Source organism: Acartia tonsa, chromosome 8, assembly GCF_053477335.1.
Source record: "Acartia tonsa isolate MP-2025a chromosome 8, ASM5347733v1, whole genome shotgun sequence".
Classification (NCBI taxonomy): Eukaryota; Metazoa; Arthropoda; class Copepoda; order Calanoida; family Acartiidae; genus Acartia; species Acartia tonsa.
The window spans coordinates 26,642,530-26,656,200 of NC_137267.1; the positions used below are offsets into that span (position 1 = coordinate 26,642,530).

At 31.4% G+C, this 13,671-nt stretch overlaps 2 protein-coding genes across 2 annotated transcripts; both read right to left on the bottom strand.

Moving 5' to 3' along the window:
• Positions 1–224: 224 nt before the first annotated feature.
• LOC145326404 (inactive peptidyl-prolyl cis-trans isomerase FKBP6-like) lies at positions 225–8,387 on the bottom strand. The gene is made up of 17 exons (XM_080169743.1): positions 8,307–8,387; positions 7,789–7,880; positions 7,149–7,242; positions 6,736–6,801; positions 6,329–6,408; positions 5,871–5,937; positions 5,497–5,536; positions 5,196–5,275; positions 4,812–4,903; positions 4,624–4,698; positions 4,329–4,437; positions 2,610–2,683; positions 2,028–2,120; positions 1,471–1,532; positions 1,209–1,314; positions 898–967; positions 225–360 (listed from the first exon to the last, which is right to left on the bottom strand). The coding sequence occupies exons 1-17, from the start codon at positions 8,344–8,346 to the stop codon at positions 317–319; spliced, it is 1,284 nt and encodes a 427-aa protein (XP_080025869.1). The 5' UTR covers positions 8,347–8,387; the 3' UTR covers positions 225–316.
• A 1,010-nt stretch (positions 8,388–9,397) lies between these two features.
• Positions 9,398–11,513, bottom strand: LOC145326543 (ubiquitin thioesterase otubain-like). Its single transcript, XM_080169914.1, has 6 exons — positions 11,495–11,513; positions 11,122–11,173; positions 10,616–10,673; positions 10,428–10,506; positions 9,721–9,782; positions 9,398–9,490 (listed from the first exon to the last, which is right to left on the bottom strand). Exons 1-6 carry the CDS (start codon positions 11,511–11,513, stop codon positions 9,398–9,400), a joined length of 363 nt encoding a protein of 120 aa, XP_080026040.1.
• Positions 11,514–13,671: the final 2,158 nt, after the last annotated feature.

Consider the following 13,671-nt stretch of genomic DNA (forward strand, 5'->3'; position numbering starts at 1 on the left):
TAAATACAAATAAAAAATAACTGATTTTTAAAGCTCGATTTAAGTGAAAATAAGTCTTAATTACAGTAAGGTATACATATATATTATATACAAATACAAATGTAATGAGATGTAATGTAAAGATATTTTTAATCAAAATATGAACTAATTTTCAATGAGATCGCAACAAATTGATTAATCAAATTATTTTGATAATCAAAAAAATTAATACAGTTTTTTTACAGGGTAAAATCATTAGGTTGGTCATAAGGTACATTAAATTAAAATATTATGGTACCAAAAAAGAACTGAATATTTTATTGGGTAAATGAATGATCTATGCTGTCTTCTTAGAGATGTAGATTCGTTGCCCAATTTCTCCTGAAATTAACTTAATGATTAAACAAAAAATAACAGAGCCATAAAAAAAGATCTGTTTTTCACAGATTTAATAAAGGGGTTCTGCTTCCTAAAATATCAATGCTTCATATTTTGAGTGCCAGTAAATGTAATAGATAGAAAAAAAAACCTATATCATTATTATGCCTTGTTGAAAAAAAAGGCATCAAATGTTCACTTCTTCCACCAATTCAAAAAAAATGTTAATGCTTTCTCGCCATTTTTTATTTGAAGTTTCAAAATTTTAAAACTGTAGGGATTAAATTAAAAATTCTCTCCAAATTTTTAAAACTGTTTTGCTAATTAAAAAATAGATGGATACAAATATCAAGTTTATTTGCTCTTAGTAGTCAGGGATCTGAAAGAAAGACAAAGGACGAAAATTAACATTATCCCATATGTAAAACAAAATTATTTGTTGAAAAGTTTCACCACTACTAGTACTTGAACACAACAATCAAAATTCAATTAAAGTACCAAAGTGTTTAAGCTATCAAATGAAATAATGATAAAACCTACTTGAATTGTTGCTGAATCTAATATTCAAATTCAGTTCTTTAGCACAGTCCTCCAAAAGGTTCAATTTTCCCTTTATATACATAAACACATTAGACTTCATCCTTTTAATTCCACAACCTTTTTCTGGTTGTACCAATTGTGCATATCAATTTCTTTCAAAGTAATTGTTGTTGTTTGAACATTATAATTCTACATTTTCGCTGCAAAAATATTTTATTCTAGATTAGGTATAGGCGGCTTGGTGCTGTGCTACCATAAGGAAAATGTGTGCTACTTATGGAAAAAAATTGTCCATGGTTTTGTATCTTCACCTGAAATTGGTTAAATGGCAGTACCATTTCCTTGCAATCCGGATCATTCTTGAAGTCTTCCAAAGACTTGAATATTTCAGTATCTTTAAACTTGTCATCTTTCTCCCTAATTAAAATATTGTATTATAATTTAAGATGCCGTAGTATCCCAATATATTTTCAGAAACTACTTTTCAGCAATATTACAGGCTAGGTATACCTCCAGCCGTTTGACCTCCAATATTGTTTTTGTTTTAAAATGTAGTTACTGAAATTTTTTTACTTTTCAATAATGTTGACATTTTTGAACATTTTCTTGCAGAGTGCAACATCAGCCATGTTGTTTTCCTGTAAATCAATCAATTTAACTATGTTTCTATTTTAAGGATTCAGTTATAATCATTTGTTTGTTTGTCTCAAACTATCACAAGAATTAAGATAAGAATAACTTGTAAAAAATACTTTTTACTTGGTCTAACCTAAGTTAATTATATTTCTTTAATTCTTTTCCATGACATCTTAACTGGAACATGTTGTGAAGCAATAAATTGTATTCTATCTTTAATATTAAGTAGTAACAGAATTTATCTGAAGCTTAATATCTCAAAAATTGATTGGTTGTACTTCAGAGGGAAGGAAGCATTATGTTGTTTTTGGTTGTTTTATGCTATTTTTCTGACATCCATCGCCCTCCCCTAGTAAATGGTTGTGGCGAGGAAACTAGTAAGTAACATAGTAAGTTGTAGTTAATATAAGATCTGTGACAAACCTATCAAGATTAGAAACGGATTAAGAATGCCTTCTCATTTTTCACTTTCGCGATGCTCGAACATAGTTACATTCCTGTAGTTGTTTATCCAGCTTGATAATTTCTTGGAGGATGAATGATTCAGAGGGCATTAGAGCATGTGCTGTACTGAAAGCTTCTTTAGCCTAAACACAAAGGGGTGTCTAGTCTATTTTCCAAATTTTCCCTCCCAAAACAATTTTTATTATTAATATTATCATTATATAAGATAGAGCCCCCCCCCCCATTTTTCATTTTAGTCAAAAAAAAAAAATGAATTGAAAGTTTTTTTATTTTGGTGTGGGGTAATTTTTTTTCTAGGGGCGATTTCTTTTGGGAGGATGGTGGTACCCTCCTCCAAAATAGTTTTAACCTTCCCGGGACCTATGAGAAGCTACCCTACTAAGGAGAACCCGATCGGTTCAGCGGTTAGCAAGATCCTTCGTTTCAAACAAACAAACAGACATACATCGTTATACTTTGGTGAAAGATATTGAGAGGGGTAAACAACAAATCTATTCATATTTTCCTGGTTAAAGGATTCACAAACAGTTAAACTGTGTTAGGAGCATTCAATTGAATTACGTACGAACGGACCCACACAAATTCGCCTTTAAATTCAATAAAAAACAAACCTCATTTAGCATCTTTAGTTCTAAGTATGCTTTTCCCATCCTGTAGTATGCCTTCACACTTTTGTTATTTAAATCTTAATAATTAAAAAATATCATTTGATTAAAGATTAGAAAGAAAGGAAGGGGCATTGTTGATATCTCGTAGATTAAGGTAAAATTTCCAAGACTCAAAGCTAACTACCAAAAATAATTTTCTGTAGAATTTTAATTTAGCATTCACTTGAAGGTATACATACAAAAGATTTAAATATACCTGGGGTACCTAACTCGGGTGTTTTTTCGGTTTTTTGAAAAAAAAATGGGGGTAAAACTTATTATTTTAAAATAGGACCAAGACCATTAGAAAGATCTCGGAAAAGTCTAACAGGTCCTAAAAGAACGTTATCCTAGGACTTTGGGAAGTTTTTCAAAATTGATCTAAAAAACGGCACAGACATCGGTATAGCATTTTCAAGCTTCAAAAAAACGTTGACGTATTGATTTTATTACAGCATGCCCAAAAGGTAAAAGTTGCTAAATGTAACAAAGAGCATGCATAAAAATTTTTATGAAGATAGGTCAATTTTTTCTACAGAAAAAAATAATATTTCCGAAGTACGCGAAATTTGACTTATTTCTCGAAAATTTGACTTTTTTCTCGAAAATTTCATTTTTTTTATATAAAATTGAAAAAAGTTAGTATAAAAAGGCCAAAACCGATTTCGCCCCGCTTCAGAAAAGGTCAATTTGTGAAAAAACTATACAAGCTTTTTTAAGTTTTAAACGGAAATGGATAGCCCATTAGATGCTTATTAAGTCCCCTGAACCCGTCTAAGCTCTAGCTCTAACCAGTTTTTGTCTAACTTATCGGAAAATTTTTTTTTCGTCCGACTTTCAGACCCAATAAGTACCCTAAAAATTCATCTCACAAAATTTCATTTTATACTTTATGTAGGCAATTTAATAAGTAACAAATTTAATTTTAATGTTTTTTTCTGTCAGTCGATTAGAACATGGAGAAAAATGTCATTTAATGGTAGTGTGACAAAAATTACCGAAATATTTATAGTTACCGTATAAAAGGCACAATTTAGAATATTTATATATTTTGAGCCTACTAGGAAATAGGACTAAAACCCTCAGTGGCTTTATAACCAGCATTGTTAATAGAAGGGTTGGCAATCCGAATCCGGGATCCGTCCACACTTTGACCAATTTTGGAATCCAGAATCCGGTTTTTTTACAGCGGATTCGGATTCTTAATTGTTAGGCTAAAATTAGCGTCTTGAGTTTCTTTCTTTCAACCCCCCATCTTTGAAGGCAAAGATCACCATCCCCCCCCCCCCATCTCTCCCCACCTACACCACCAAGTGGAGATATCAGAAAATATGAATTAACGCAGCTTTAGTTTCTTCCCAGTACCCGGTATAATTTAAACCCTTAATTTATTTTTTAAAAGGCCTCTTAAAATATTGCTAGAATCCGGAATCCGTCAAAAAAAATAAGAATCCGGAATCCGCTATTTTTTGAACGGATTCTTGTAAGAATCCGAATCCGGTCCAAAAAATAGACGGATTGCCATGCCTAGATAATATCATTATATTGTGGTTAATCAAGTTCCAGTTCCTATCCAGCAGCAACTAAAAAAACCAAACTAAATTCTTTGTCAAACTTTGCTGTGTTGATTTTAGTAAAAACCAGTCTAAACTCCCAATATCACTTTGAATGTTAAAAACAAACCAATGGCCAATTGACAAAAATCAATAGCTTTCTGAGGATTATCCATCTGGAGTAAACAGTAGGCCTTGTTCAAATACAGCTTCTCTTCGATACACTCCATTTCTGCAGTCTAAACAAAAAAATTCTTCAAAGCAGTTTAAATATTTGTTAAGGCAGAAACTTTTAAATAGGAATTCTTCTAATTTTATATACAAGTCTTGTGATAGTTTTATGCTATTTTAAGCCCACTCCAGCCTCCTTCTAATACAAAGAACCTAAATGTAAGAGTCGTAACAGCTATTTATAAATAACTTACCCTTTCATCTTTTCTCTCCTTGATTAGTTTAATTGCAAAGTTGTAGTTGTTCAAAGCCAACTCAAATTCTTCTTCCTAAAATAAAGACTATCAGCGACAGAAAAATCAGAAAAAGCTGATATAAACTCAAAGTTACTAACGACTAGGAGCGAAGCCTTTTTAATGATATCTAAAAAGGATTATCTGACCTTAAAATTTTCATTGCCAGTTTGATGTTCAGCATTTACTGCGGTCAAAATCTCGGATAATGGCAGGCAGCTTCTTGCAGTATATTCCATCTCTTAAATTGATAATCTACTTTACGAAGTGCATTTAAACTTGAATTTAGTGAACTGCATTTTTTTGTTCAATAGTTTAAACTACATTTTAGGACATATTTATATTTGAAAGAAGTTCAAATATCTACCTGGTAGTTTTGAAAATATCAAGACTTGATTTTTTTATATATGTAACTTATGCTTGAAATCGAACTTGTTAATTTCACTTCATGCAACTATCCTTTTATTATGTTATTCTAGATCTTTCTGTCTAATGGTCTGTTTGTTAATCTGTATGTCCCGTCTTCTTCCTACCTAGTAGTCTTTCAGCTTCTCCTTCCGGGACAAATCTGAACAACTTCACTACTGCCAATATCTCTCGGTTTGCAGGAATTCTAAGATTAGGTACACATGAATAAAATTAAGTTCTTTTCTACATAAAAATGACGTATTATTAAATTTTTTTTTTTGAATATTTAGGTAGCAAATTAACAGCATTTTTTACATAAAGAAATAGCACAATGAAAATACACTCAAAACCCTGATATCATTAACGTACAGATGAACGGATGCACCCACATTACAGGAAAGCTACAAAACTTGGATATTGTTTTACCTGGGTGGAAAACCATGTTTACCGAAAGCATACTCTGGAGCTAAACAATTTTTAAAAATTAGGTAAACAAGATTATAACATCGATCTAGTAGTTTTAAATATTTATTTGGAGATATCCTAAGCAATAAAAATCATATATTTAATTGTCCTTACACGAAATCACTTTATGTCTGTAACTCTAATTGCTGACAGAAATAAAAAGGCAAAATATATAGAAATACATAGGAAAGAAGAAAAATAAGGTGAGGGGGGGGGGGCGTGGAGGGTTTTCAATAGAAATAAACATCGTAGGTATTGAATATTGATACACCAACAGAAGTGACTTACAGAATAGCTTTTTCAATAAAAATATTTTATTACAATTTACCACTTACATATTAGAAATACAGAGGTATCTCCCAACTTCATAGTTCTGAGTCCAATCTCAATTCCAGGTAACAGCTAGGCAACCAACAGATATAATAAATATAGAGCAGGATAAGACAGAAGATAACAATGTTGACAAAATCCATAAGCAGCGAAGCACAAAATCTATCATGAAATAGACAAACGGACAAAGTGAGTTGTAGAGCAAATTATCTGTTATCATAACCAAAAAAAGAGAGAGAATATGCAACCTATTAAAATCTGTTGTGCAAAATTAAAAGCTGCAAAAATCTGCTTAAAAGCAGTCCGACCGCTACGTATGTTAGATACTTAATTATGCTCTATATTGATGGGAATGATGACAAGAAGTTTCAGCTTTCTATCATTTATAAAAAGTAAATTATATGTAACTTCACCTACACACAAGACCCCCAAAAAAAGAAGTTTGTTTTAATACCATACTTACAGAATCATTAGCGTTAGAGTCCAGCTTGAATTTTTCTGGAACTCCTCTTACAAAGGTGCTGTCAAACGGCTCATCTTGGCCTAGAAAAAGTAACAAAAATAAAGAAAGTTATTTCTTATTTTGTTTCTGAGGATTAAGTAAAAGATCATTATAGCTTAAAAATAGTTTAGGACCTTTCTCCCTATCTTTGTCCAAATTACATTACATTTGATGAAATAGGAAGAATTATACGGCTTAATGCTATTTTTCCGTTTTGTAATTTAAAAAGGTAAAGGCAGTGCAAATCATGAATCGTTTACCTTAATATCACAGGGTTCGTTTCTACCTCATATCGAAGTATAAAAAGAGACAAATTTCTTACATATGTTTTTAAGTGGTTTTTAAAGGTTACTCTATTTTTAACCCACCTTCAATACTGAGCTCATAATGGATGGTAACAGAACACTTCCTGGGCAGCACAACATCTTTATTTTCTAAATTAAACAAGCAAAATGAGGTCCATAGGTAGTGAAGCAAATGAATTGTAAATACAAAAGTTCTGGGCAATCTATATAATAAAGTTTTTGATTTACGTCAATGAATATGAAAGGTATTAAAATTAACTCACAAAGTCTCAGCAATTAACGTAATAAGAAACAGGATGTACTCAGTCAAATGCCTGTCTTAGGTCAAACAATTCCTTATCTAGATTTGAAAATTAAACTCCCTGGTTGGTCACAGAAATCCACAATAAATAACAGTTTGTATCTAATAACAGCCTAGTAAATCCCATTTCATTCTTAGGACAAACAATTAATAAAGTAGCTTTGCTAATAAGAACCTGGATTAGTATTGAGATTGAGCTTGTACACATCATCTGTTATTGCAACCATCTTCTTTTTCATCTCTTCAAATGGTGCAGTTCCATCAAATTCCTATATTTTTTATTTTAATCCTTGAATAAAAGTACTGAATTGGAAAGGTTTATAACTATTTCAGGGAAGGATTCTACCACCTTCCCAAGAGAAATCGCCAGTAGAAAAACTTACCTACCTACCCAATTCCCCAAAAAAATATTACCAACCCTAATTTTTTTAAAGCACTGTTTAAATATAATATGAATTTGTTTCATAAATAGGTATTTTCTTTATGTGCAATATTCTTCTTTCTCTTTTAGAAGTGAATCAAGCAATATTAGCTTGGAAGTTTTTCTTTTTAAACTAAATAAAAATGAGGCAGGTCGAATTCACCCCCCCCCCCCCCCCCCCTCTAGAGGCCACTAGGGGAGAAACCACTATTTAGTTTTAAACAATACGCAAATGCACTGTTAAAGGCTCAGCAATAATAGTTGGTATAGTCAGGCTTTCTTTGCTTAACCTAACCTAACTAAAAAGAAATTATAAAAAAAAAGTTCTTTCAAAAACTTTATTTGGTTTCTATAATGTTACCCAAAAGCTAATTTTAAAATTGGCAACAATAACCTGTGCAGTAAAAACATTGTTAGCATCAAAAGCATCTCCATCTTTTCCCAAATATACTTCCTGCTCTTCTTTGTCAGCCAATTTAGACAAATCTGAATGAAAAAAGAAAGGTGACTATGCATGAATGAGAGCAAGTGATTTTAAGCACCTTCCAGCAATGAACTCGAGTATTTTTTAGTAAATATACAAGGTTTCTGTTTAATGTTACACTATTAAAAAAGTTTCACTATGGTTTTATATCAAAAACTTTGAAATGTAATTTATAAACCGATTTTTGAAGAAACAGCATCAAAAGTTTTGTTGAAAAAAAGACCAGCAAAACGTCAACAAAATCTTCGCTGAATAAAAAAATCGTAAAATAAGTCCTCTACGCGCATCAATGTGAACTGTGCATTTTTGAGTAGACTATTCCGGATTATTTGTAGGCCTTCTTAAGTCGGTTAAAACTTTGGACGATAGCAGCTTTTGAAATTCATATATTTTCGGAGATAATCGTTACCAGGAACATTTCTTTTTACCTGAATCAATTGAGCTGAAACAATCATCATTATCAGACATTTTTTAAAATTTTTCCTACACTCTGAAACTATAACAAAGGTAAGAAAAAAACCTCACAATTTTTAAAATCAGCAAATTCGTAAATGAAAAAAAGCATTTAATTTTTATTTTTTATAGTTACAATACATTTTACATTACAAGGTGCATAATTAAAGTTTTACAAATATTTTTTTCTGTTAAAAATACATAATAACAATATCAAAAATTTAATTTTACCAATTAAATATTTCTTTTATGTGAGTTTGATAAAAAATTATCATAAGTAAGGACAAGATATTCTGCACTTTAAATTTAATTTCAGTTTGTGGGCTTGGAAGTCGGGGCTTGGGTTACAAACAAGGGAAAATAGGTGTGTAGTAAAAGGAAGTTGATTGAAACAAATGGTTTAACCGGTTAGAATTTTTAAATAACTTAACCTAATCCTACATTTTCTTCTTTGATCTATCTTTTTCATGCTTTAAAATAGGTAATTAGTTTTTTGTAAGTACTTACTTAATAAGTTAATAATATCATCAATTCTGTGCGAAATAATACAACAAGGAAGTGCTTTAAGTTATAGAAAAAGGGGTTTCACTTGAATTCTACCTCCACAGGATTTTACCCAATAACTTTGCCTAATAGCAAAATCCAATGTAGAAGGGTTGACAGGGGCTTAATCTGTAATATGTAGGTTTAATCGAACAAAAACTATGATAACATATAACTTAAAATTTTACTGGCAGTTTTGTTAAATGGGTTTAGTCCAGTGTGGATACAATTCTATGTACGGAGTTTGTGATTAACATCAGTGTAAAGATCTTATAAATTCAAGTATGAAGGACACATAAAAACATTATTTGTAGTCTTTAAAAAATAACATATGATGTATGTAATATTTTGACTAATCAATGCATTTAATACAAAATATAAGGTAACAACTTTACTTGTACCTTTCTAAATTAAGCTTTTATCCAATTTTTGGCTTTACGTGATGTTTTTAAATAAAATATCCTTCAAACCTAGATTACGATACTCCAATAATAATCACACCTCCTATTTTTAATTTACAATATCATAGTTTAGGATAAAGGATGTCATAGTGGCCAGGTCTGTAGATCAAGTGTAACATTGGCTCTTGCCCCTCTGGGAAATCATGTTCTTGTACCTTAATAGATAGATAGATAACCACAATCTGTACACGTACAGGATGCGTACACAAAGTCTCAATTTGGTTTACCCAAACCAGATCATACTTTACAAAATGTATGTTTAAAAGGTCAACATAATACAGACAACCAATCATTTGACCAAAAAACCTTGACAATACATGTAAATATTATGCATTCTCTTCTTATAGTTATTTCAATTACTTTATTAAAAAAAGAGTAGAGTTACCTTATCACCTCCTCTGTCAAGATAAATGACCCTGACCCCCACTCCAGTTGCTGCAGTCAGTCCTAATTGATATGACACAATCATCAGAAATTTACAAAACTATTTAAAAGATATTCATTTATATTATCGCCAATGCTAGGAAATTAAATTTTCTTTTTTTGTCCAATAGATTTGAACTTAATTTAGCGGACTGCATATTTTTTCCTGGTTAATTGGTTAAACTACATTTATATGGCATATATTTAAAAGAATTTAAATTTTCTACCACGTAGTTTTTAAATTGCATATATCACAAAAAGACGATTTCCAAGTATTGATATTTTAAAAACTACGTGGTAGGAAATTGAAATTCTTCCAAATATATGCCATATAAATGTAGTTTAACCAATTAACCAGGAAAAAACATGAGGTTCACTAAATTAAGTTCAAATGCATTTCGTGAAACTACCCCTTTTTGAACTTTATTGCATTTAGATGTAGTACCTATTGGACTAGAATTATGAACAAAGTTTCAGAATTCTAGCTCAATATTTAACACTTTTTTGCTCACGGTTTACGAATAGATGTCATTACACTATATTTTTTTCCAATCGGTTCAGTGATTAGTTTACCGAGATCTTAAGGGACAGACAAACGGACGGACGGACACACAGACATCAAGCTACTTTGTATAATACAAATCATAAATTTAAAAATCATAATCTTACCAATAATATGAATATGATCAGATTCCTTGAACATTGGCTCCACCTCTGTAGCACAGAAGTCTTTCAGTGGAATGTTATCCTATAAAAAACATAAAAAATAACTTAATTATTGGCCTTGTTTTAACAAAATGAAATAAAATATCACAAATATATTATTTTGATCATAAAAAATTCTACAATAATTTTACCTCAATGAAATTTTGATAGAAATCAGCTTGTTGTTGTAACTGTTTGGATACCAACAGCCTATATATAAAGATTGCTTTGTAATAAGTCAAATATTATCAACTTTTGATGTTGAACTGCTGTATAACTGCATAAAATATGACACCAACATTTTTAATGGAGTTGGCAATCAAAATCCAGAATCCGCCAAATTTTTGGCTTATTTTGGAATCCGAAATCCGTTTTTTAATAGCGGATTCGGATTCTTAATTGTTAGGCTAAAATTAGCGTCTTGGGTTTTTTCTTTCCATCCCCCCCTCTTTGAAGGCAAAGATCACCCCCCCTCCATCTCTCCCCTCTACACCACTAAGAAAAGCTACTGTAAAAAGTGAAGAATCCGTTTTATTTTTGTACGGATTCTTGTAAGAATCCGAATGTGGTCCAAAATTAGACGGATTGCCAACCCTAAATTCTTTAAGACGAATCCTAGTGTGTTTTAAAGCTTTTTAACGTCGTTATAAAATTATACCTGAGAAATACCACAAGATAATTGGACATTCCTTCGTCATTAAACAGGTCCTCTAGAAGAAAAAAATTGCAAACTGTTTGTAATTTTTCTCAAACTAAAATTGGACAATAAATCTTTTAAATGAAACTAGGAATATTTGTTCCTTAACTAATGATTGGGTTACATTTCTATATTAAATTGGGACGTCGAAGTTTTTTTTTTATCTAGAATGGGAGTCAATCTCAATATTGGGGGATAATTTCAGTTTGAAGGTACTTGTTAGACTATACCCTTTAATTCTTGACCCATCGTAATAAAGAAATTCTGAGTTAATTTTCAATTTATTGCCCTAAATAATATCGTAACCACTTCACCATTATAATGAAAATCTTACCAAGTTCACTCACAGACATTTTATCACTACCGCTTAAGCGATCTTTTATTGCATAATTCATCAACTTAGTAAATTAGTGTTCCCTTGACTTTACCAAAGTGTTTGATGACTATGTGATGACGTAACCAGTTTTTAGTCGATCCGTATTATTGTTTATGTTAAATTGTTAATGTTTTATCTTGCAGCTTGTCACAATATCAAAATTGACGATTATGCAAAACGTTGGGTTAGTATGAAATAATCATCTGATCACTTTAAAACTTATTGATTTTTTATGATGCAATTTTCATTTTGTCTTCATGGTTGGTCAATGTTTAGTTAATAATCTTATGTTATTGTTTAGGCTCCTAAAGTTATTTGATGTTCGTAAATTATTGGGATGTTGTAATTTTTGTTTGTATTTGAGTTATTTAATGAATTATTCCTAAGTTATCCATAAAGTTGTCATAGAAATCCTCAACAGTAAATGCAGGCATGCCTTTTGATACATTACATCGAAATAAAAACATGAAGTACAATAATTCCCCAAGTTTTTACCAAAAACAAAAAAAAGATTATTTCGAAATCAATATATATTTTTCACTCGTTTTCCTGCACTTTCAGCACTTTAAAAAAACTGGTCCCGTCTGATATTAATTAAAATACTTGTTATTTTGCAATGTATTCCTAATTGTATCATTTCATCTTTGCTAGGTTTAATTGTGTATTTAAACTCTTCTAGTTTCTTCTCATCAGTTAACAAGTACTAAAATCAACAGCTTTATGATTAAACTAGAACAAAAGTCATTGACAAAAAAACATTCAGAATTCTTTTTTATTGACAGCCTAGAAATTAGACTTTAGACAAAAATTTTAAAATTCCATTTTGAGTTTAAATAGGTACAATGTAAGTAAAGGGGGGGGGGGAATTTGGTGACTCGTCACACGACATACCAGCAATTTTATTTTGGGTGCTACTCCCTTAGTTTTAGAGATAATTGGATGAAATCTTTTGGGCTGGGTCACTAATTACCCAAACTATTGGTATCTTTAAAAAAAACCCGGCGGTCTCGCCGCCGGTTTTTTTTTACCAAACTATTGGTATCTTTAAAAAAAAACCGGCGGCGAGACCGCCGCTCCCGCCGCCCGCCGCCGTTTTCCGCCGCCACCAAAAAAAAAAATTTATTGCATTTCTCGCCGAATTAGGCAATTTGGAATCATTTGAGACCATGTTATTTTTTTCAAAAAATTTTCCCCTTACCCTGCAATTTTTTTCAAATTCTCGTTTATGAAGGTATATCTTAAATACAGTATGCTACTCCCTTAGTTTTAGAGATAATTGGATGGTTGCTTGTAAGGGGAAAAATTTTTGAAAAAAATAACATGGTCTCAAATGATTCCAAATTTCCTAATTCGGCGAGAAATGCAATAAAATTTTTTTTTTGGTGGCGGCGGAAAACGGCGGCGGAAAACGGCGGCGGGCGACGGGAGCGGCGGTCTCGCCGCCGTTTTTTTTTTAAAGATACCAATAGTTTGGGTAATTAGTGACCCAGCCCAAAAGATTTCATCCAATTATCTCTAAAACTAAGGGAGTAGCATACTGTATTTAAGATATACCTTCATAAACGAGAATTTGAAAAAAAAAATTTTTGAAAAAGTCCCCGCAGGGTTGCTTGTAAGGGGAAAAATTTTTGAAAAAAATAACATGGTCTCAAATGATTCCAAATTTCCTAATTCGGCGAGAAATGCAATAAATTTTTTTTTTTGGTGGCGGCGGAAAACGGCGGCGGGCGGCGGGAGCGGCGGTCTCGCCGCCGTTTTTTTTACAGATACCAATAGTTGGGGTAATTAATGACCCAGCCCAAAAGATTTCATCCAATTATCTCTAAAACTAAGGGAGTAGCACCCAAAATAAAAGAGGGAAGTCATTTTCTAGTAAATCCCGTAAAGGTGTGTGTTATAAGGCCTAAAAATAGTAGTAGAACGATAAGGTGCTCTATATATTTGTATTCCCTATTGAATAGAACAATAGGGAAATTTTTTTTTTTTTTTGATAACCATACCTGGAATATCTTAAAAAAATAAGAAATTTCTATCAAACGCTTTGTTTGGCTCAAACTGACAAAAATTCAAAAAAAATATAATTATAATAATAATGTTTTCTATAGGTACAGGGTAAAGGTTAAGAACAATCTATA